Raw genomic sequence first — 21844 nt, 5'->3', positions numbered from 1 at the left:
GGAATTGTATGCGCCGGGATTCCACGTTTGTTGTGTTTCTGATGACACTGCATTAGTTTGCCATGTACGCTAAAGCGCTCGAGATAGGTGTTTGCGATATGCTTATACAATGCGACATTATCCATTCCGAGACAAAGAAAAGGCATGTATAAACTACACGACAAGGATAGGACTGAGTGTGTGTTTAAGGTGATCGTTTAAACACCAAAACTACACATCCCGTCATGCAACGCTTTGTTTGTTAAGTTCTAGTAGGCAGAATTTATGAATGACGGTCGCTGCCGTCCAATTCCCATCCGAGCTATGCCACAACCTTCCCAAATATGGTAAACAAATCTTCCAACACCAATTGAATCACTAGCATCATAACAGAAGACCCCCGATGTACTTTAGCGGAGTTCTTTGTAGTGTAGCATGTGACGACAACATTTACATTGATTTTACTTTTAATAACAGTGCGTGCCTGCGCGTGATAAAATGATATGCTTTAACTACAAAAACGCATCACATCTTATACACAGACAGACAGACAATAAACAATATATGATTATTTCATTGTCATCCATAAGGTTTCATTTTAAGCTTTTGAGGTGTGCCTTATTTCCAAGTCAGCTGAGAGCACGATGGAAGGTAGACTGGTACAACATATCCCAATATCCTTTGCTCTCAGAAAATCGCGCCTCGCGAGAATATGGGTTTCTCAGAAGAGAGTCTTTTTCAATAGTCTTGTTTTTGTTTTCATTTTATCCACCGATAAAAAGTCGTTTATCTGACGTCTACTTTTGAGTTAACGGGTTTTACTTAAGTCACTGTTTTTTCCACAAAAGCTACAACCCAAACGCAGATACAGTTGGTTTCTTGCAGTTCTTGTTGTCGCCAGAGATGGGAATTTATCCATAGCGGAGGAAGCAAACCGTATCCAGCTAACTGTGCAAACAAATCTTCCTTTATCCACATATATCGGTTTTCAGGAGCTATTTACACTTAAACATGGGTTCAATACTGAGCAGGAGGATTGCTGGAGTTGAAGATATCGATATTCAAGCCAACTCGGCGTACAGATATCCTCCCAAAACAGGTAAAATGCCACGAAAGTATAGTGTTGACAAACGTTAGCTTCATTATGAAGTCTAATGCAGTGTGCACTTTTACCGTTTTTGGTGTCAATCATGGATTGCCACACAATATTTACATTTGTTACTTCCCATTTAAAAAAAAATGTCTAATTCTGCTTTTTACATTTACTTTGGCAGTGATTTAATATGTAGAAATTCTATACTAATTTGATGTCCTCATGGATGCATTAAAACATCATCCTGTGTCAACTTTGTCTAATGAACACATCCATCGCAGATAATAATCTCCCTAATGGCTTTATTGCAGGAAATTATTTCACCAGCCATTTTTTCATGGGAGGAGAGAAGTTTGACACGCCCCATCCAGAGGGATATCTGTTTGGAGAAAATATGGATTTGAATTTCCTAGGCAACAGACCTGTGCAGGTGACCAAATTAAACGAGCTCAAAACTTTCAAGAGTTTGACACATTATGTCATCCTTAAACATTCGTTTTTTTGCCCTGTTCTCCACAGTTTCCCTACGTGACCCCAGCGCCGCATGAGCCTGTGAAGACTCTGAGGAGTTTGGTGAACATCAGGAAGGATTCATTACGACTTGTCAAGTATATTCTGAATATAGTTATGGCTTGAGGGGGCTGCCGATGACCCCACACTGTAGAATATATGCTGAAATAAGAGATAAATGTGTGGATGTTTGAGAACCAACTTTTGTATTTTGATTTTTTTGCAGGTATAAGGATGATTCTCACAGCACCCCGGAGGATACAGGAGATCCTAGACTCCTTTACAGTGTTGAATTCTGCTTTGATACTGATGCCAGAGTGGCTATTACATTGTACTGTCAAGCCTTTGAGGAGTTTGCCAATGGGATGGCAATGTAAGCTTCCGCTGAGTGGTACATTGGCTAAAGTTTCTGCAGTTGAAGGATGCTAAATCAATATGCTTGTTGTGTAAACTTTTGTAACTAAATTAATTTCTTATAGAGGAAAAAGGTTCAATGATAATTAGAAGTTTCCAAAGAAACATAACCCACTGGCATCTAGACAACAACTTAATTAATTCCTTGGAAACAGTGGTACAATTAGCACTTGGTCTATATACAAACGATTAAGCCCTTTTACAATGGTCACTATGTTTTACTGTACATTATTAGTAATTGACACCCTCTGGTATGTTGAGATGTGTTGGTTATAATCACTACAATTTTCTTTTGAAAGATACAGCCCCAAGAGCCCTTCAATGGTGTCTGAGACGGTCCATTATAAGGGAGGGATAAATCAGCAATTTTCTCTACCTTCCTTCAAGATTGATTTCACCAAATGGAAACCTGAAGAGGTGGGATTTCCTGAGATTGTTTCTTTAGACGCTTAGGGACTTAGGGACTTTGCATCAGTGTCATGTGATGTGATGTTTTTAAAAAACTTTTGTTAACAGTTAGGTTTCATGTATTTTGAGAATTAAACATTGAAATATTTCTGTAGCTGAACTTTGATCTGGACAAAGGCGTTTTCCCTTTGGTGGTCAAAGCAATAGTGGATGATGGAGATGGTTGGTGAAAAATATTTGAACATGAAAAATATAATCAGTTAGAATTATATAATATCATTTAATACTGTTATCTCACAAAACATTGTGTTTTCTTTTACAGATGTCACCGGACATGCACATGTTCTCTTGGCGGCTTTTGAAAGGGTGTGTATTTCTTTAGATTTGTGTTCCACTCAAGAATGTCAGCTGAAGGCTCGTGAGCATTTGGTCATGTTTTGGAAGACTGAATAACGTTGAGTCAGTCATTAACCAGGCAGGATTTTATAGAGGCAGGATGGTTTGAGATTCATGGTTCACATGATCATGGCAAACCTGAAATGTGGAATTGGACATTTACATTTTTTTTTTCAGGCTCTTTAAAGTCATTGTCAGAAATGCATTGGTCAATAATAGCTGGAATCCTGGAAATTGTTTTGTAGCCAATTAGAAAATGAAAATAGACCGAATTAACATAATTTAGCCTTGCGTAGAACAAAAGTTCCCACAGAAAGCATCATGAAGAGCCTGTGATGTTTTATACATTTTCATTAACACAGCATAATCAGACTAATATATCAAGATATGTTTAAGAGAGTTTGAATACACCTTCTGGTGCTACTTGGACACGTCATCAGTGAAAAACCCGAGGTCATAGGGTGTTTCGGGTCTTTAATCTTCATACACCCTCACCCGGGCGACCCAGCCGGGGGTGATCAGTCCCCGGCTTGTGTCCAAGTGGCATGTTGCTCCACGGATCCCCCCTACGGATCCACAGCCACCGAGAAGCCCTTTCTGCGGCCTCTAAGATGTTTGCGGTGGCTTTTTTCAATTGCAGTCCTTTCACTCCAAGGAGTTTGAGGGTTCGCAGCAGTGAGTGGCCAGCGAAGCCTCGGCACCCGACCTCGACTGGCTCGCAGCGAGTTTTCCAGCCATTGTTCCGGCACTCCGAGCTGAGCCCTGCGTACTTAGCCCTCTTGCGCTCGTGGGCCTCTTCAATACGGTCTTCCCAGGGGACAGTTAGTTCCAGGATAACCACTTGCTTAGTAGACTCAGATGTTAGCACCACGTCTGGGCGGAGAGAAGTGGCTGTGATGTTGCCTGGGAACTTAAGCTGCCTTCCAAGGTCAACCTGAAGCTGCCAATCATGAGCAGTGGAGAGGAGCCCCCCCGTAGAGCTAGGCCGGTGGAATTGTTCCTTCTGCCCAGCTCTAATGAAGGTGATTGTCTGTTTGGGGGCTACCTGGGTCTTGCTGAGCTGGATCGCTGTGCAGATGGAGTCCGCCAAAGCCTTTAGCACCTGGTCGTGGCGCCAGCGGTACCGCCCTTCCCCTAGCGCTCTTGAGCAGCTGCTCAAAATGTGCTCCAGTGTGCCCCTCTTCTGGCACAGCTTGCACTCAGGAGTGTCTGCCAGGCCCCAGGTGTGCAGGTTAGCTGGGCTTGGGAGGACGTCATAGACGGATTGGACAAGAAACTTGATCCGAAATGGCTCTGCTTTCCAGAGCTCTGCCCAGGTTATTCTGCGTGGATCTGCATGTTCCCACCTGGTCCACGCTCCTTGTTTGGACATGCTGGCCATTTTGGTGTAACGTTCTTCCTCCACCTCTGCTCGTATCTCGTCCTGAATCAGTCTGCGCCTCTCTTTTCCATGAGCCAGATCGTAACGTGGCTTGGGAAAACAACCAAGACCTGCTCGTCCCATTGCCACGGAGCCCACCAGCGTTTTGTGCCTTAGTCGTGCCTCAGCTTTAGTGATGGCTTCTTGCGCCTGCCACTTTCTCCCGGTCTTCACGAGGATTCCTGCTGCTGCGACTTTTGTGTCTCTGGAGTCCCTGTACATCAATACCTCTCTGGAGCGGGTGACTTTGAACTCCTCTGATAGTCCACTCAAAGGAAGATGCAGCTTGGTAAAATGGCCGTAAAGGGCAATGCTGCTCAAGGACCGAGGGAGCCCCAGCCATTTTCTGAGGAACTGGCTGATAGACTTCTCTAGAACCTCGACTGTTGATGTTGGTACCTTGTAGACTAACAGGGGCCAGAGTATTCTTGGCAAGACTCCGTGCTGGTAGATCCAGGTTTTGAATTTTCCGGGGAGGCCAGATCTGTCAATCGCTGTGAGCCAGGTAGTCAGGTCGCACTTGGTTTGTTTTATGGCAGCTGAGTCCTTCAGGGAGCTATCAAAGAACTTCCCCAAGCTCTTGACTGGTTTTTCAGTCACTGATGGAATCATGGTCTCTCCCAGGGCAAAGCGGAAACGGTCGGACACTTTACCCTTCTTTAGGACCAGAGACCTGGACTTAGCAGGCTTGAAGCTCATCCTTGCCCAGGAGATGAGCCGTTCAAGCCCCTGGAGGAGCCACCTGCACCCTGGAACAGATGTTGTCATCACTGTTAAGTCGTCCATGAAGGCTCTTATGGGGGGCTGACGGGTCCCAGATTTTGACTTGGGCCCTCTGCATTCCACCTCGGCCGACTTGACAATCATATTCATGGCCAGTGAGAAGAGAGATACAGAGATTGTGCAGCCAGTGATTATCCCCTTTTCAAGTTGGTGCCAGGAGGATGTTACTTGGCCTGAAGAGACTCGGGCGCTGAAGTTGTTGTAATAGTCCATGATGAGGTTGCGGATCTTCACAGGAACATGGTGTCTTACCAGTGCGGTTTCAACGAGCTTGTGTGGAATAGACCCGTAGGCATTAACCAGGTCAAGCCAGAGAGTTGCCAGATCTCCTTTGCTCTCCTTAGCCTCCCGGATCAGCTGTGTCACCACCCCTGTGTGCTCCAGACATCCAGGTACTCCTGGGACTCCTCCCTTCTGGACTGAGGTGTCAATGTAGGTGTTCTTCAGGAGGAAGTCTGTCAGACGTTGGGACACGATTTTGAAAAAGATCTTGCTTTCAACACTGAGCAGCGAGATGATGCGAAACTGATCAATGTTGCAAGAGCCCTCCTCCTTCGGGATCCAGACTCCCTCAGCGTACCTCCATTGCGCAGCGACTTTCCCTCTCCGCCAGATCACCTTCAGGATCTTCCAAAGACGTCTGAGGAGCTTCGGGCACTGCTTGTAGACCTTATAGGGGACCCCGCTGGGACCGGGAGCGGAGCTGGATCTTGCCGCTCTAACGGTTTCTTCCACTTCTTTCAGCGTGGGTTCAGCGGTGTCGAATTGGGTCCCTGGTTCAGGTGGCACCACCAAATCCCTGCAAGGTTCAAGGTCATGGTCCCTCAAGGTGTCACTAAAAGTGGCGTGGAGATGGTTGTCGATCTCCTCTACCGGGCAAGCGAGGTGGCCACTTCGCTTCTGGCCCAGTAGTTTCTTGATAAAGCTGAAGGGATTGCCAATGAAAGCACTACGTTTCCGAGCCCTTTCCTTGCCCTTCCTTCTGTGCCGTTCCGCTCTCCTCAGTGAGATGAGTCTCTTCCTTATGATGTTTGTGAGTTCTGACAAGGCAGTCCTTTCTTCTTCCTTAGCCATCTTGAACTGACGTCTCAGGGATTTTAGTTCTTGTCTCAGCTGACTGATCTTGGCTTCTCGCCGGTTGAGCTTCGCTGGATTCCTATCTCCTCTTCTTTCCTCGACACCAAACCGCTCTGCTCCCATGTTCATTATGATGGTACACATGGTCTGGAGCTTCTGGTCGACACTGCCCTTTGAGATGGATTCCAGGCACTTGTCTACATCCTCGTCCAGCTTAAGCCACTCCTTATTGTTTGCGGCAGGCCATTTCACCCTGCGGTGTTCCGATTTCCTGCTTGGTGGGGGGATTTGTGTGGCTTGGAGGTTCCGGGTACTGTGGGGAGATTCCGGACCCGGCTCCTCCTCCGTCTCACCAGGTTCAGCTGCCGGCGTGACAGTAACTGCTGCCCCAGCTGCCGTACCTGAGCGTAGCTTCACTTGATCCCTCCTGAGGCAGGCCACCTTTGCCTGGTGGATCTTCAGGCCCTTCAGGTTTTTGCAGACCTTGCCGCAAATACAGACTGCGCTCGTATTCCATTGTCCATTTGCTTGGGTCGTTACCGGTAATTCCGTCTGATTGGGATGCTCATTCTCCCCCCCTCTCGGGTATCCCTGGGGGTATATTTCTGTGGGGTTCTTCGTAGCTTGTTGTGGGTGCTCCCTCTCAGGAGCTGCAGGTCGGGGGGCTAGCCCTCCCTGCCCCGGTTGCCGTCTTTCCGAGCTGTCTGCTGTCTTTCCAGCCGTCGCCACTCTATTCGTGGATGTCATCCAGACTTTCCTGGAGGTCACTGGCTGTTCCAGATGGGTTAGAGTTTGAATACACCTTCTGGTGCTACTTGGACACGTCATCAGTGAAAAACCCGAGGTCATAGGGTGTTTCGGGTCTTTAATCTTCATACACCCTCACCCGGGCGACCCAGCCGGGGGTGATCAGTCCCCGGCTTGTGTCCAAGTGGCATGTTGCTCCACGGTCTTCCCAGGGGACAGTTAGTTCCAGGATAACCACTTGCTTAGTAGACTCAGATGTTAGCACCATGTCTGGGCGGAGAGAAGTGGCTGTGATGTTGCCTGGGAACTTAAGCTGCCTTCCAAGGTCAACCTGAAGCTGCCAATCACGAGCAGTGGAGAGGAGCCCCCCCGTAGAGCTAGGCCGGTGGAATTGTTCCTTCTGCCCAGCTCTAATGAAGGTGATTGTCTGTTTGGGGGCTACCTGGGTCTTGCTGAGCTGGATCGCTGTGCAGATGGAGTCCGCCAAAGCCTTTAGCACCTGGTCGTAGTAATGCATGTATCTGTTTTAATTGATATAGGATCTATACATGACTGTTTTTAATTATTTAAAAAATAGCTTTTATTTAATTTTATTAACTTTACTGATATAATGTTGAATGTTGTGTTTAATGAATATAGGAAAATAAGTAAGACATGAAACATATTTTTTTTCCAAGCATTGCTAATGTTAAGTATGGAAATTCAGACAGGTTTCTTCAATGGCTATTTTCCAATAAAATACAAGTGTATATTTGATCTCTCACATTCTCGATGCACTAAAATCTTTACCTTATCAGCTTGTTCTGTTGTTTTTATAATAGTAATGCTTTATATATTCCCTCACTTACAGCATGTTGATGGCAGTTTCTCCGTGAAACCTTTGAAACAGAAGCAGATTGTAAGTATTTTTGTGTCTCTTTATTTCATGTCAGAGTATCAGTATTCAAAATATCAGTGTTCAACATTTTATAATATATCAAGACATTATTTATGCATTTGTAAAATATCCCCTTGTAAAGGTAAATTCAAATATTCAGATGTAAAAGCTGATAGAACACTCGGAATGTTAAATCTTTAGTGGGGATATCTTCTGATTTGAAAAGTTCACTGTATATCTTAGTAATAAATATAATTTATTGCAGTGATGATATTTTTTTTTCTTTTTACGTTAATCACATTAAATATTCTATATGTAATATAATGTGTATATCCATTACAGGTTTAGGTCTTAAATTTTATAAAAGGTGGTATTAAAAAGTTCTTAAATGTAACTTGTTCGTATGTCTGTAGAAGCCCTGCTTGAAGCAAAAGAATAATCTCATGTTCCTGTATATCTGTGATTTTGTTTCTTAATTGGATCCCTCATTAAATGGACAGATTGAAAGCTTTGATCCATCCACACTCATGCACACTTATCCACTGCACATGTGTGGAAGCAGTAATCAGGCCGTGTATCTTCATGAAAAAGATAATGAGTGTTTTGATCTGTGCTGTGATGTTTCTCATGCCAGTAATCCTCATTTACGTATCACATGCTCATCCTTTAGGTGGACCGTGTGAGCTATCTTCTGCAAGAGATTTACGGCATTGAAAACCGGAACAATCAGGAGACAAAGGTAAATCATGTCACTAGTATGCCAGAGAATTTAGGGCAAACGAGATATGACACACACAACTGGTAATACAATATCCATCCTGCCTTTTTCTGTCTCTGATTTCACGTACTGTTTTACAGTGTTTTGTTTTGTCTTCTCTCTTCAGTCCACAGAGGATGAGAACAGTGACAACAGCAGCGAGTGTGTGGTTTGTTTATCGGACCTGCGTGACACACTCATTCTCCCTTGCAGGCACCTGTGTCTGTGCAATGCCTGTGCTGACACACTGCGTTACCAGGCCAACAACTGCCCAATCTGCAGACTGCGTAAGTACTCATTAATCAACGCCTGAGCTTCCTGTATTGTTCCTCCATTATTATTCAGATTTGTTCCGCTAAATGAGCCGAACCTTTAAAGTGGGTATGGCCATAAAGATAAAAGGCTGAGGGATCATTTTTTAAATCTAATATGTACTGATTTACCATCGTGCTTTAACCCCTTGCCCCTCTGTTATTATATTTTATTGTTCTTAGTGATGAATATTCCCTAGTGCCGTACAGATCATGTGACTGTTGAACAGTGCCATCTGCTGGGGATGTCATGTACAAAGGATTATTTGATTTAGATTTTCTTCCCATCTGTGAAATACTGTAAGACATCAAGGCATTTTCAGTGGATATATTGTAATAAAAAAAACACATTTCCTTGATGCGTCATAGGTTCACCCAAAAATTCAGTTCAGTTCACCCAAAAATGAACATTGGCTGAAAATGAACTGAAATTTAGATGAGTTTGTTTGTTCATCGGAACAGATTTGGAGAAATGGACCATTACATCACTTGCTCACCAATAGATTCTCTGCAGTGATTGGGTGCCGTCAGAATGAGAGTTTGTAATAAATTCATCATTAAGATGAATGTTGGTGCATTTTGATAGGGAATTACAACAGCGGATGGATTTTTCACTGGAGAAAACATTATTATGGATTATGGACTGTTATTTTGACCAGAAGTGACAGTTTAAACATCTTAATGATACATTTTTTAGAAAAGCCCATTGTGAGCAAATTATCTAATTCAAATTTTCTCCAAATCTGTTTTGATGGAAAAGTAAACTTATCTACATCTTGTGTGCCAATGAGTAAATTCTCAGCAAATTTTCATTTTTGGGTAAACTATACCTTGAAGGAGAAGCATGCTAATAAGAAACTATATACAGCAGGACTGCGGTGAGTTGCCCACGCTTTAGTGTACTTGCATAAAGTGTTTCTGCCCTATAGAACTTCTTCACTGAAAGAATGTGCACTGATTTTGCTTCAACAGGAAGACCAGCTGTGCAAATATTTACCCCCTTTTTAGTAGCCAAATGAATCTGGTTACTTTTAAGCTGCAATGTGAAGATGCAGCACCTGTGTTTGTTTATGCACACTGCACTTGTTTGTATCCCTTTACCCCACCTGACCTTTTCTTCTCCTCTCACTGCCCCAGCATTCAGAGCCCTGCTCCAGATTCGAGCTGTGAGGAAGAAAACAGCTGCCACTCTCTCACCAGTGTCCTTTAGCCCAGTGTTGTCCCAGAGCTCTGACCATACTGAGCATTCGGTAAAGTTCACACTCATATTTCATCCTTTCCTCCAGATTATTAACACATCATGGATCCTTTTCCACTGTGTTGCTACAGTAGTATTGATTTTGTCCAGTGGAATCATGTTTCGCATTTCACTCCAGTACAGTTATGAATGCTATTTCAGGTTTACAGTGGCGTATAACCATTACTCATTTCAAACATTCAATGACAATCTTTTTTTAAGATTTAGATTTTGAATGTATTTATGTATTTTTTTTTTTAAGTATTCTCTTCTCATCATGTATGCATTTCTTTGTTCCAAAATACAATTAAACAGTAATGTTCTGAAATATTACAATTAAAAATAATATATATATATATATATATATATATATATATATATATATATATATATAGAGAGAGAGAGAGAGAGAGAGAGAGAGAGAAATATAGCATATTCAAAATATAGTATATGCTGATTTGGTGCTCAAGAAACATTTCTTGTTAAAAACAGTTTATTCATTTTTTTGCAGATCTTTTTTTAAAGATTGTTTGATATATCCATTTTTTAAATCTCAGAATGCAGACAACATTCCTCCTGGCTATGAGCCTATCTCACTGCTGGAAGCCCTGAATGGGGTGCAACCCATGTCCCCTTCAATCCCATCTGCACCTCTCTATGAGGAGATCCAGTTTTCTGGGGATCCTCTTAACCTGACTGGGCGGCAGCAGAGTGCAGAAACCACATCGATGAAGGGCAAAGGTAGCAAGTCACCAGATAGGTAAGTCCGTATTGTCAAAATACTCGCTCTGAAAATGCTCAAAAAATGTAGTTTTTTCCTAGTGATATGTGTTATGCTTCCAGGTCTACACATTCTTCCTCATCCCCCATACAGGAGGAGGAAGATGAGGAGAAGATGTTGGAGCTCTCTGATGGCCAGCCTCAGTCTGTTCTGCCCTGTAGTCTCAGTCCCACTGAGGTCAGCCACTCTCAATTTCTTCTCTGTACTTGTGAAATGATGCCCACTGACAAGCCTTGTAATGGGTAACACTTTATTTTAAGGTATTGTTACACATTACAAGTACTTACTATAGTAAAAATAGTTAATTATGCATAATTACAAGCAATTAACCCTACACTAAACCTTAACTTTATAGATGGGGTTCTCAACTCTGGCCCTCGAGGTCCACTTTCCTGCAGAGTTTAGCTTTAATCTTGATCAAACTCACCTATCTGTAGCTTTCTAGTAAACCTGAACACCTTCATTAGCTTGTTAAGGTGTGTCTGATCAGGGTTGGAGCTGAACTCTGCGGGAAAGTGGACCTTGAGGGCCAGAGTTGAGAAGCTCTGCCCCATAGTACATGATTTAGTAGAGTAATAGTGCATTAATATGACTTGGTCGGTACTGTGTAATTACTGTACTCTATAACAACGTCACTTTAAAATAAAGTGTAACCCAGTGAGCAGATGGCTTTATTTTAATAGTGTACTTAAAAGCAAGCAGAAACTACTGTTTAACGAGAAGTTTTCATACTCTTGTTCTTGTTTGTGGCATAAAAACTGTAGAATAGTTTTTAGTTTTATTAACAAATTTATTTCCTGTAAACGATCATTATGTTTGTGTGTGACTCATGGCACGGATGAGCTGACTGTGTAATTCCATGAATTAGTTTGCATAGTTCTGTGGGTTTTACCTGGTTCCACACGACTGATAAAGAAATGCAAACTAGCAAACAACCTACACTGCTTATCATTTTCCACAACCTGAAAAAAATAAAAATATAAATAAGAAAACAGCTCATCCTAATTTATTTCCCAACAGGCCACAGTAGAGGGTGTGTCCACCAAACCGGGCTTCCCAAATTCAGGTTTGCAAACTTGATGTGCAAATCAGCATTAAAATAAAGCATTTTATGTAAATGCTGCAAGTCTTCAAATAGTGTGGCCATACTATTTATATATATATATATATATATATATATATATATATATATATATATATATATATATATATATATATATATATATATATATATATATATAGAATGACTTCCATCCTCTCAGGCTTTGGTTGTGATGCTGCTGTGTACCAGTGATGGAGAACAACCATGTTAATCATGTCATGTTGGCAGGTTCAGAGAGCAGATCGCTGAGTGTGTCTGTGAGTGAAATCCTACAGGACTGCCACAGTGAGCGCAGCAGCCTGAGCCGGACAGAAACTGACCCCTCAGCGGATCTGGCCCTGCCTGGTGAGCCGCTAACATACACTCAATGCCTCACAATCCTGACACCCCCATTAACTCTGACTAAATAGTTCCTTTGTGTCCTTTTTCAAAGATAGGGTGTCTTTTACACCCTGATAAACCTTTGTTCTGTTGACTTTGAGAAAATGCAAAAGAGCAAAGTTGAAAAAAATCTAATTTTTCGGCATGTTTTCAGGCAGAACTGATGCTGTGCTGTGTGAACTTTCTCTGTTATTGATGCTTCCTTTGCTCAGCAGTTCTACCAGGAAAGCTTCTCTTTAAATATATATATATATATTTCAGTCTGTAAAAGCATTTTTACTGTTCTCTTAGTGTATTTTATATGCTTTATACACACTAGAATAAAACAATTCTGCAAATATAAAATTAAATTATTGAATAATTTGATCAATTCTATTAGATAATTTTATTTTTAAATAAATTCTTGAAAATGTGTTCGAGATAAAAATGTGATTTGATTAAATGTTTTTTTATTTTACAAGTTTTGTAATTATAATTTCAAAACAGTACACAGGATTAGTATTTTGAATAAGAAATTAATAGTTTATTATTATAGTATTGAAATGTAACTAGTAATTAAATCAGTCTGTTAAATTTCATAATAAAATGCTTTGAATTTTTATTTTACATTTAACTAAGAAGAATATATATTGTGCTTTAGTCCATTTTCACCACATAAACAGTCGAAATTATGAGATACTAAGTCATTATTGTAAGTCAAATTTATAAAATACTAGATCAGTATGACTAAAAAATGATTTGGGTTCATATCAATTTCATCTTTTAATCTTAATGACATAAAATCCCATAATTTTGATTTATAATTTACCAAAGCAGGATATTTTTTCCTCCTTATGTGGCAGAAATGAGCTTCCATGCTGGTTCTGTGTGTCTGAAGCATGTCTAATGCTGTACTGTCTCCTAACCCTCTCTCTTTCTTACTCTAACTCTGCTTGCTGTTAACACACATAGCGTCTGAGTCATGGTCCACTGCTGTAGAGGAATGTTGACTCTGGTAGGTCACCAATGTCATGAATATTTCACTCTTTTTTTTTTTTTACTAGTTTTCCATTTTCAGTCAGTTGAGTCAGTTCATAATAGTTATTTCTAAGTCACATGCAAACACAATTATATTACCACAAGTTTTGACACACCTTTTCATACTATATCACCATGATAGATGAAAAACTGTTGTAATTAAAGAAAATTCAAATGTAAGCCCAGCTGGCCTGAACTACTAACTGTAACCATAAGCCCTTTTTAATCAAGAGATCTTGAGAAATATCAAGTGAATATTCTCCTCCATTCTCACTTCACCTATATTCACCCTTCCTCAGGGTCATCGGAGTCCATAGAAAGCCTGAAGAGTCAGAGCACCAGCAGCTCCAGTCAGCCCCTGCTCTGCCTCCCCAGCACCCTGCGCATGGAAGACGAGCGGCTCACTTCATAAACGCCCCTGTTATGCCAGTTTCATCAACCCGCTGTTTCAATCTCTACTACGCAAATCACACTATTCCCATTCCAGCACACTATTGTTCATGGATGCTACCCTGTCTCAATTAAGACAATTACTTCTTGAGTAGAACAATCAAAATTGTGTATTAAAGAGTCCTAGACATTTCACTGTGTAGTATAAACACTTTGCAGAAACCTAACACACTACCTTTAAGAAAACTTTAAAAAGAATCATTATTTATAAGACGCTTATAGCTTTTGCTGTGAGAGTTCAGAAATTCTGAATGATTCAAAATCTTTTAATGGATACCCAATCTCTTTGATGTCTGCAGCTTCATGGTGATTTATGACTGTGTACTTGTTAGAATTAAAAAAAAAAAAAAAAAATATATATATATATATATATATATATATATATCACTAAGTGCATCAGATTGCAATATGATACGGACGCATAGTATAATCAGTTTTCCAGCTGAAGTAATCCTCTATGTCTGTATCTTATTATTTTGTTTTGTGCCTTATAGTACTGTGTGGCTGTCCCTTCATGTTGAAACATACAAAGTGGGAAGCTGTAGCACTTTTTGAAGCTTTAATAAATAGTTTATAGAGGGATCTGCCATCATTTACAGTGACATATCTGATGCTTTTTAGTGAATTCACTGCTGCTTCTATATGTCAGGCACCTTTAAAAGTGATGTATATTTGTATGTAGTCAAATCGTTTTATCATAAAGTGTTGTACACAAATATGAGTTACTGTGGTTATTTATTTTAAGTCATAAATTATATTAAATTATTGATGATCCTTATGTTCTGACATAAACCCTAATAAATAAACTAAATATAAAATTGAACTTTGTATCCATCAAAGAATCCTAAAATACATTTTCCACAAACATATTTAGTAAAACTGTTTTCATAACTGAGCACCAAATTAGCGTGTTAGAACAATTTCTAATGTAAACCGATCATTTCGTGACTCTGAAGACTCAAATAATGGCTGCTGAAAATTCCACAGGATTGGAATATATGAGACAAGACAGACAGACATCATCTGAGCATATTGTAGTGTGAAAAACATTTAGCCAGATGGTGGCAGTGTATTCACTGTTTTATAAATACGTTCACGCATTTATTAGACGAAACGGCTGTAGTTTAGGCTGTAGTTTCTCCTATCACCTGAAATACTTCATCAAAATACAGAGCCCAACTTTAAAAGGTTTTAATGAGCCTAACGGCTATTTGTTGGACAATGCGGTGTTTAAGCCACTGCTCTGACTGTGTGACGAGAGAACAGAGGTCTCCTCCGGCGGGATGAGTGGCGCGCTCCTTTTATTATTGCACTTCACTCTTTTCATTTGTGCGCCTTTCTTAAACTCTTGGCGCGCGCGCCTCGTTTATTACCAACGACATTTTAACGACTCACTCCAGACATGATGAAGCATCGTAAAAAGTAAAATTGATGTCGAGAAAGAATTAAAAAAAAATGATAACGATGCTGATAATAATAATAATAATAATAATATTAATAAATAAATAAAACGCAAAACATATTAATGTATCAGTTTATGGGCTTCACTTAAATTAGGAAATATGTGTCAGTTCACGAGGTTTAAAAAATAATTAATTAATCATTTAATAAATTGCTATAATTGCAAAAAAATGAGCACCTGTCATATTTTGCGCGGATGTGTGGTTGAAAGCACTCCTCGCGAGGGACAATGACATGTTGAACTCTGGAGCTCTCAGCCAATCAGAGAGCGTCAACATTTAAAGGGCTATTAAGAAACAGGCAAAACGGCAGTGTGCAAAGCCTACAGCTCATTTCTCTCGTATTCACTCGCTTGCGAAAACGTAAATGTGTTTCTACATGGCTTTCTTAAAGACAGGAATGGAATGATACTTTTACACAGTCGATGTCAGGACATGTCTAATTTTGTGGATTCGCTGCACTTGTTGCACTGAGGCGAACGGGCTGAATCTAACGGACGGAGAGATATTCACCGTTACGGGTCAAACCGAAAGGTCCTTGGCGTGTTTTCATTTCGCAGGTAGGCATTTGATTTGAGGGATTTCGTTTGCCCAACATTGTGATGGATTATACGCTTACAAAATACACACTGTTCCATTTTTATTAACTGTTAATTTTTGAAATTTCAAGCAACGCTGTCTGTTTTACAGATCTGTTTCTTCAAAAACACTAAATCGTGCCCATGATGCCAGTGTTAGTGAGTCCCGAGATAGCGAATAAATTCAAAGAGAAATGGATGATGCTCCATCCGGAGGATCAGGACAATGTCAGCGGCTCTGTTCACTTTGACGACAGTCTCACCAGTCTGCACTGGCTGCAGAACTTCTCCATCCTCAGTGCCAATCCTGAGCGGACTCCCAGCTCCGGCTGCCATCCTCAACACCTCTTCTACAACAAAAACCAGCAGGGGGGCACTGACTCGCCCTCCAGCCCACCTGCTGGAGATACCGCCGCCACAGGGATGCCACAAACACCTGGAAATCCCACGACGTCCTGCAGCAGTTTGACGAATTCATACGCGCCCCAGCAAGCAGGGCTCTACATAACGGCGCAAACAAATCCGTCTGAGGAAATAGACTATAAAACAAACCGCCATGTGAAGCCACCATATTCATATGCCACTCTGATTTGCATGGCAATGCAAGCTAGCAACAAAACCAAAATCACTCTGTCAGCAATATACAGCTGGATCACGGAGAATTACTGCTACTACAGATACGCGGAGCCAAGTTGGCAGGTAACTTCACCAGTTTATCTTTGAGAACCACTTAATGATTTTTTTCTGCATTGAAATGCAGTATCTTTAGATTTTTAAAACAGAGAAAGTTTTTTTTTTTGTGAAACAGGTGCACCTACCATTATACGAGTCCTCTTAACATTCAGGTTTCTTAACGGTTCTTTTAACGATTCTTTTAGTACTTTTGTGGGGGGAAAAGAAATATAATTATTTTGGTTAAAATTATTTTATTCAGTCTCTTGCTAAACAAGATAACTGCAGATTATTTTTCAATTGCAATTTTCCAGACCAGATATAAAAAAAGTTATTGCATTTCTTCTAAGAAGTCTTTTTAAACCTTTTGAATCAAACGTAAAAATAATAACTTGCTGCTCAATTCATTAAATTTCAAGGTTTATGATTCACTAAAAACAGTCATGTTTTTAATTCAGACTCCACTTGTATGACTGTATGTTTCTGATTCACTAAAAAAGAACCGACTCAGAAGAGTCATTCATTTTATAATCGTACTACATTTAAATATCTTTTTGTTTCTGATTCACTGAAAGGAACCGGTTCATAAGAGTCAGTAGTTCTGCACTCACAATACACTTGTAGCTCTGTATATTTAAGATTCTCACTATAAAGAACCATTTCAGTCATTTGTTTGGTAATCGAATATTTCACTTCGATTTTGTTTCTGTTTTTTCTGAAGAGTCAATCATTGGTGAGTAAAAATTGACACTATTAATTGGTGTTTGTTGATACAGCACTACCAAAACAGTCCTGTGCACTCATCTATAGATAAGTCAGGGTGACTGATGATGGAAGCTGAGACCACTATACCCAAGAGCACTAGGTTTCCTAAGTCCTCCTTCCGTAATGAGGGATCCTTAAGGGATCCACTGATCATGTGAAACTAGAAGCGCTGCATTACTAGATAGCTTCTGCCTTATTCCCCACGTTTCATCTTCTGTACTCATTCCCTTCCCCCATTTGTCTCTGTCACACACACAGTGAGCCAATGAAACAGGACACCTCTACCTGTTGCACACTGGGATTTTATAGGGACCTTTATGCATGCTGTCTTCTTCGGTCACTAAAAGTTATCGCATTTATATTCTACACTCTATCCAAAATTAGGCTATGTATTCAAACAGTTCAGTTAAATTATCTTTTTTTTTCAATTTAAATTAAAAAAAATTGTTATTGTTAAATCGTAAATAAACAGATTTTTCTTCTTTTCTTTTAGAATTCAATCCGCCATAACTTGTCCCTGAACAAGTGCTTCATGAAAGTGCCCAGGCAGAAAGATGAGCCAGGAAAGGGAGGCTTTTGGCAAATCGACCCACAGTATGCTGACATGTTTGTCAATGGCGTTTTCAAACGGCGGCGAATGCCTGCCACAAACTTCAATACCCAAAGACAGAGCAAAATGTTATCCTCTCCCAGGTCTTCATACGGCTCTCAGTGCAGTCAGACTGGCCAACAAATGGGAATGGTCCACTTCCAAAGTCCTGTCCCGGGAAACAAACGCAAGCAAGTCTTCCCCAAACGAGGCAGCAAGCTGGCCAGAGTCTCCAAGAGCCCTCTGTTAACCACAGACATCAAAACTTCAGACATACTGAGAGGAGATTTTGACCTGGCATCTGTTTTTGACGATGTGCTAAGTGGGAATGACAGCACTTTTGAGGATTTGGATATCAACACAGCACTGAGCTCGCTGGGATGCGAGATGGAGCTATCTTCACAGATCCAGCACGGGCCTGGCTACAGCAATGAGGACGAACAGGCTTGTGCTTACCTAGAGGCGAACGGCATGATGGGATGCAACATGGAGGACTTTCACCAACAACACCACCAGCAGGTACAGGTCCATCCGCAATATTACGAGGGAATGTTCACAGATCAGTTTCACCAGCATCAGCAGCACCCTTGGGAGATTAAAGAGGAAGTCCAAGCCATCCCACTTACCTTGGATCATGGCTATGGGCTTTGTGAGGGATTCTTCTCAGAGATGCAACTCTGGGAAAGAGCAGAGTCATATCTGTGAACATGTCTGAATACATATGCACTGTCTTTGCTCGTCTGAAGACCTATTGACTTTTGTTTTGCTACATTAGCATGAAGAACGTGAGAGGTTATATGTAATTATTCTTTGTACTTCTTTTGCATTTTGTAAGAGCATATACTGATTCATTTATAATCACTCTTGATCTTTGAATTCTTGATTTTTTTTTTTTTAATGGAAAATTTCTTAAAATGAATAAATGTTGTGGGACAAACGTAGTTATTTAGGATATTGACATTTTGTTCCTTATAGATTAATCAGTCTAATATATCCATTTTAGTTTACTTGATATTTTAGGCAATGCCATGCTTTATATAATTCTAACAAAAACTAAAAATATATAAAAATCACATATTTGAGAGAAAAGGGATGCAACAAGCCAAAGTGCTTCGCAAAATCATTTCCAGAGACAAAATAACCCAGCACAAGCACTTTGAAACATAAGCTCAGTTTGTTGCCCAGTGATCTAGACTCATAATTTATTTTCTCCCTTTTATGATAATCTTTGAGAGTGCAAAGTGTCCCACAAGTGCTCTCCTACATTTCAAAATGTAATGCATTAGTCTCAGATTTAGCATGAATTGTGGGTGGCAGTCTTACAAGGCAATGACTTCTAGAAGTGTACTTGTATCGATTCTTTGAGAAATGGACTAAAACATGCAACGTGAAATAAAATAGATGCTGTACTTGGAATAAAAAGTTCAATCTTTACAACCTTTTTCAGTTGATAGCTTTGATTTGTTTCCATAGAATTTTTGTGTTTTTCAAAAAACAAAAAAAAAATTTTTCCTCAAAATTCCACATACAAGTTAGTGAACAACATCCTTTGTTTGCCATTATGAGAATAAGCTAATGTTATATGTTTAACTATTTATGGCCATTGTGGTACTTATATTAATAATTCAGATTTTGATCAGTTTTTTATAAACACCGAAACTTTTTTTAGTCTACATTCAAAAGTGCACACACCTCAGTAAGTACTTCACGTACTAAAAATGTGTGTTCTCTAGAATTTAGCTGATCAGTTTCAAGGCAAAGATTTTCTAATAAAGTCCCATTGACTTGCTAGCTGGATACAAAAGCTGTATTTTGATTGTTCTGCCCATTTCAGTTCCTCCTAAGCATGTCGCAAAAAAATAACAAACACAAATCTCTCCTTCATACCACACCTTAAACGGGAATTAATCTTGTCACAAGGCTATCATGATTTATTGTCAGAGTGTTTGATTGACATAGTTGATACAGTAAAATCATGCCCAGATGGGCCTGCATTTCTCCTTAAAGAGTGTCAAGCATGTCTAAATTGACAATCACTGGCATATAGGCTGGTCCTATACATTGACAATGGTTTAGTCAAAGTCACTTTAAGGGTATTCAGAAGTCTTTGGTATGGTTTATAGTATGTATTATAGTGTGCATTGTTCCTTGATTTTGGATGGCCATCTTTGTTTTAAACAATGGAAGGCATTCAGATGGAGCAGTCAAAGACAAAATAGGCAAGAAATGCTCATTTTAGTTACTTGTGTTTTATTTTCTGTCAAGTAAATTTCCTTGCTGTGCCTCCCACCTTGAATAATCCAGCTGACTTAAATATCTGTGAAAATCCACTGCATTTGAGGCAAAAAATAATACTTTCACACTTAAAATCTCTTTTTAATGAAAAAGAAAAAAGGAAAGGGAGGATTAGTCAATTTCATCGGCTCTGCCTCCTTCTGTTGGAGGTCATGTGTAGAGACCCTTCTGAATCTGTGGAGTAATTCACATTCCTTGAACATCAAGGTAAAGCAGGAATGGTAATCCCAACTAGCTATGCCCCACAATGCCATGGTCATGGCAAGGGCATATATTCATACACATACATTCAGTGACCAGTAAGTGAACCTCTGCAGTTCACGAATTCTGTTTTCACCACAAAAGCACACTTCGAGTCTCTGCGGACATGACAGAGGTGACTTAGTGCCAGGACTGTGGTGTAGGCAGGGTGAGAGGGGAGGTGTGGGAGCGAGATGCCTTATGCTTCTCAGGGGATGGGTTTTTGTGGAGGAGGGATGGGAGAACTCCTTGACGCGGGAGATAACATTATCTCCCCGGAGGCAGAGATTCCTGCCTGTATTTACATGGGTGCTGTCACCGCTCTGGTCCCGTATACAGACCTGTCAGCTTGAACAAGGACGGCTGTCACGGCGGGGCATCTCCACACTGCTTTATGTCCCCTGTGCACCGCTGGCAGCCCCTGATTACAGGTGTTTTGTGAGATGTGTCAGCCATTCTGCTGGAAAAGTCAGCAAAACGCTGGTGTCAGCACTCAATATGTGTATTTTCACCCTGAAACATACTAGAGAATCATTTGGCTGGATTATATCAAATTTATGTTTTGGTCAATGACATGGCACTTTTTTTTGTTTTGTTTGTTTGATCTATTAATTTATTCAGCAATTAATTAAATGACACACAAAATGACACAAATACTATTCTGGTATGTATGCATATCTATGATCTTAGGTGTATATGACTTTCTTCTTTCAGTCAAATACAATTAGAGTTACGCTGTGCCAGCCGCTGGAATGTAACTCTCTCGTGTATGTATTTGTAAAATTTTAAATATGGATATTTTTCTTACAAAAAGGCATCAATTCACTTCAGGATGCCTTTATTAACTACCCAGAGCCACGTGGGATACATTTTATGATGGATTGGCACAGTATATTAGACTTTTGTTGGGGTATTGAATATCAAAAAATCACTGCCATTAAAAAGCTTGGAAGAGCCAGGACATTTTTTGCTATAACTTTGATTGTATTTGTCTGAAAGAAGAAAGTCATATACACCTAGGATGCATTGAGGGTGAGTAAATTATGAGGTAATTTTCATTTTGGGTGAACTATCCCTTTAAATTTGAATTTGATTATGGAGGCCAAAAATTCCTGTTCTGTCCTGACATCACCATAAAGGGAAAAGAAGCCTCAATAAATACTGCATTAAAGGGGTCATATGATGCGATTTCAAGTTTTCCTTTCTCTGTGGAGTGTTACAAGCTTTTGGTGCATAAAGAAGATCTGTTAAGTTGCAGACCCTGAAGTCTCAAATCCAAAGAGATATTCTTTATAAAAGTTAAGAGTCAACCACACCCCTCTAAAACGTCTCATTTAAACACGCCCCCACATGTCTACATCACGATGTGGGAAGATTTGCATAACGCCGTCATGGGCCCCCTGCTTTGCACAGTTGTATGTTTTTCTTTTGGCTTCAGACATTTGTTGTATTCAAACAGACGTGCCTTGTGAAGTGGACATCACAGGATACCATGATTCCAGTTC

At 40.4% G+C, this 21844-nt stretch overlaps 2 protein-coding genes across 3 annotated transcripts; both read left to right on the top strand.

The window, feature by feature from the left end:
• The first annotated feature begins 267 nt into the window (after positions 1-267).
• LOC132121417 (probable E3 ubiquitin-protein ligase MGRN1) lies at positions 268-14456 on the top strand. 2 transcript variants are annotated; one of them, XM_059530774.1, is made up of 17 exons: positions 268-1078; positions 1384-1502; positions 1592-1680; positions 1809-1955; positions 2296-2413; positions 2560-2626; positions 2727-2770; positions 7678-7725; positions 8375-8443; positions 8589-8748; positions 9910-10022; positions 10567-10769; positions 10853-10967; positions 11811-11856; positions 12121-12237; positions 13225-13267; positions 13590-14456. In XM_059530774.1, the coding sequence occupies exons 1-16, from the start codon at positions 991-993 to the stop codon at positions 13260-13262; spliced, it is 1581 nt and encodes a 526-aa protein (XP_059386757.1). In that variant the 5' UTR covers positions 268-990; the 3' UTR covers positions 13263-13267; positions 13590-14456. The 2 variants fall into 2 exon arrangements, with proteins under 2 accessions (XP_059386757.1, XP_059386755.1); XM_059530772.1 differs by lacking the exon at positions 13225-13267.
• Positions 14457-15464: 1008 nt separating this feature from the next.
• On the top strand, positions 15465-19272 carry foxj1b (forkhead box J1b). The gene is made up of 3 exons (XM_059530771.1): positions 15465-15760; positions 15891-16477; positions 17709-19272. Exons 2-3 carry the CDS (start codon positions 15923-15925, stop codon positions 18507-18509), a joined length of 1356 nt encoding a protein of 451 aa, XP_059386754.1. The 5' UTR covers positions 15465-15760; positions 15891-15922; the 3' UTR covers positions 18510-19272.
• The last annotated feature ends 2572 nt before the right edge of the window (positions 19273-21844 follow it).

This window comes from Carassius carassius, chromosome 39 (assembly GCF_963082965.1).
Source record: "Carassius carassius chromosome 39, fCarCar2.1, whole genome shotgun sequence".
Taxonomy (NCBI): domain Eukaryota; kingdom Metazoa; phylum Chordata; class Actinopteri; order Cypriniformes; family Cyprinidae; genus Carassius; species Carassius carassius.
The sequence above is the reverse complement of the archived record's forward strand: the minus strand, read 5'-3'. Positions and strand labels throughout refer to the sequence as shown.

Coding starts and splice junctions, on each gene's coding strand:
- foxj1b (XM_059530771.1), top strand. CDS start 15,923: ATGATGCCAGTGTTAGTGAGTCCCGAGATAGCGAATAAATTCAAAGAG. Junction 16,478..17,708: donor ACGCGGAGCCAAGTTGGCAG/GTAACTTCACCA, acceptor CTTTTCTTTTAG/AATTCAATCCGCCATAACTT.
- LOC132121417 (XM_059530772.1), top strand. CDS start 991: ATGGGTTCAATACTGAGCAGGAGGATTGCTGGAGTTGAAGATATCGAT. Junction 1,503..1,591: donor TAGGCAACAGACCTGTGCAG/GTGACCAAATTA, acceptor TGTTCTCCACAG/TTTCCCTACGTGACCCCAGC. Junction 8,749..9,909: donor CTGCCCAATCTGCAGACTGC/GTAAGTACTCAT, acceptor TCACTGCCCCAG/CATTCAGAGCCCTGCTCCAG.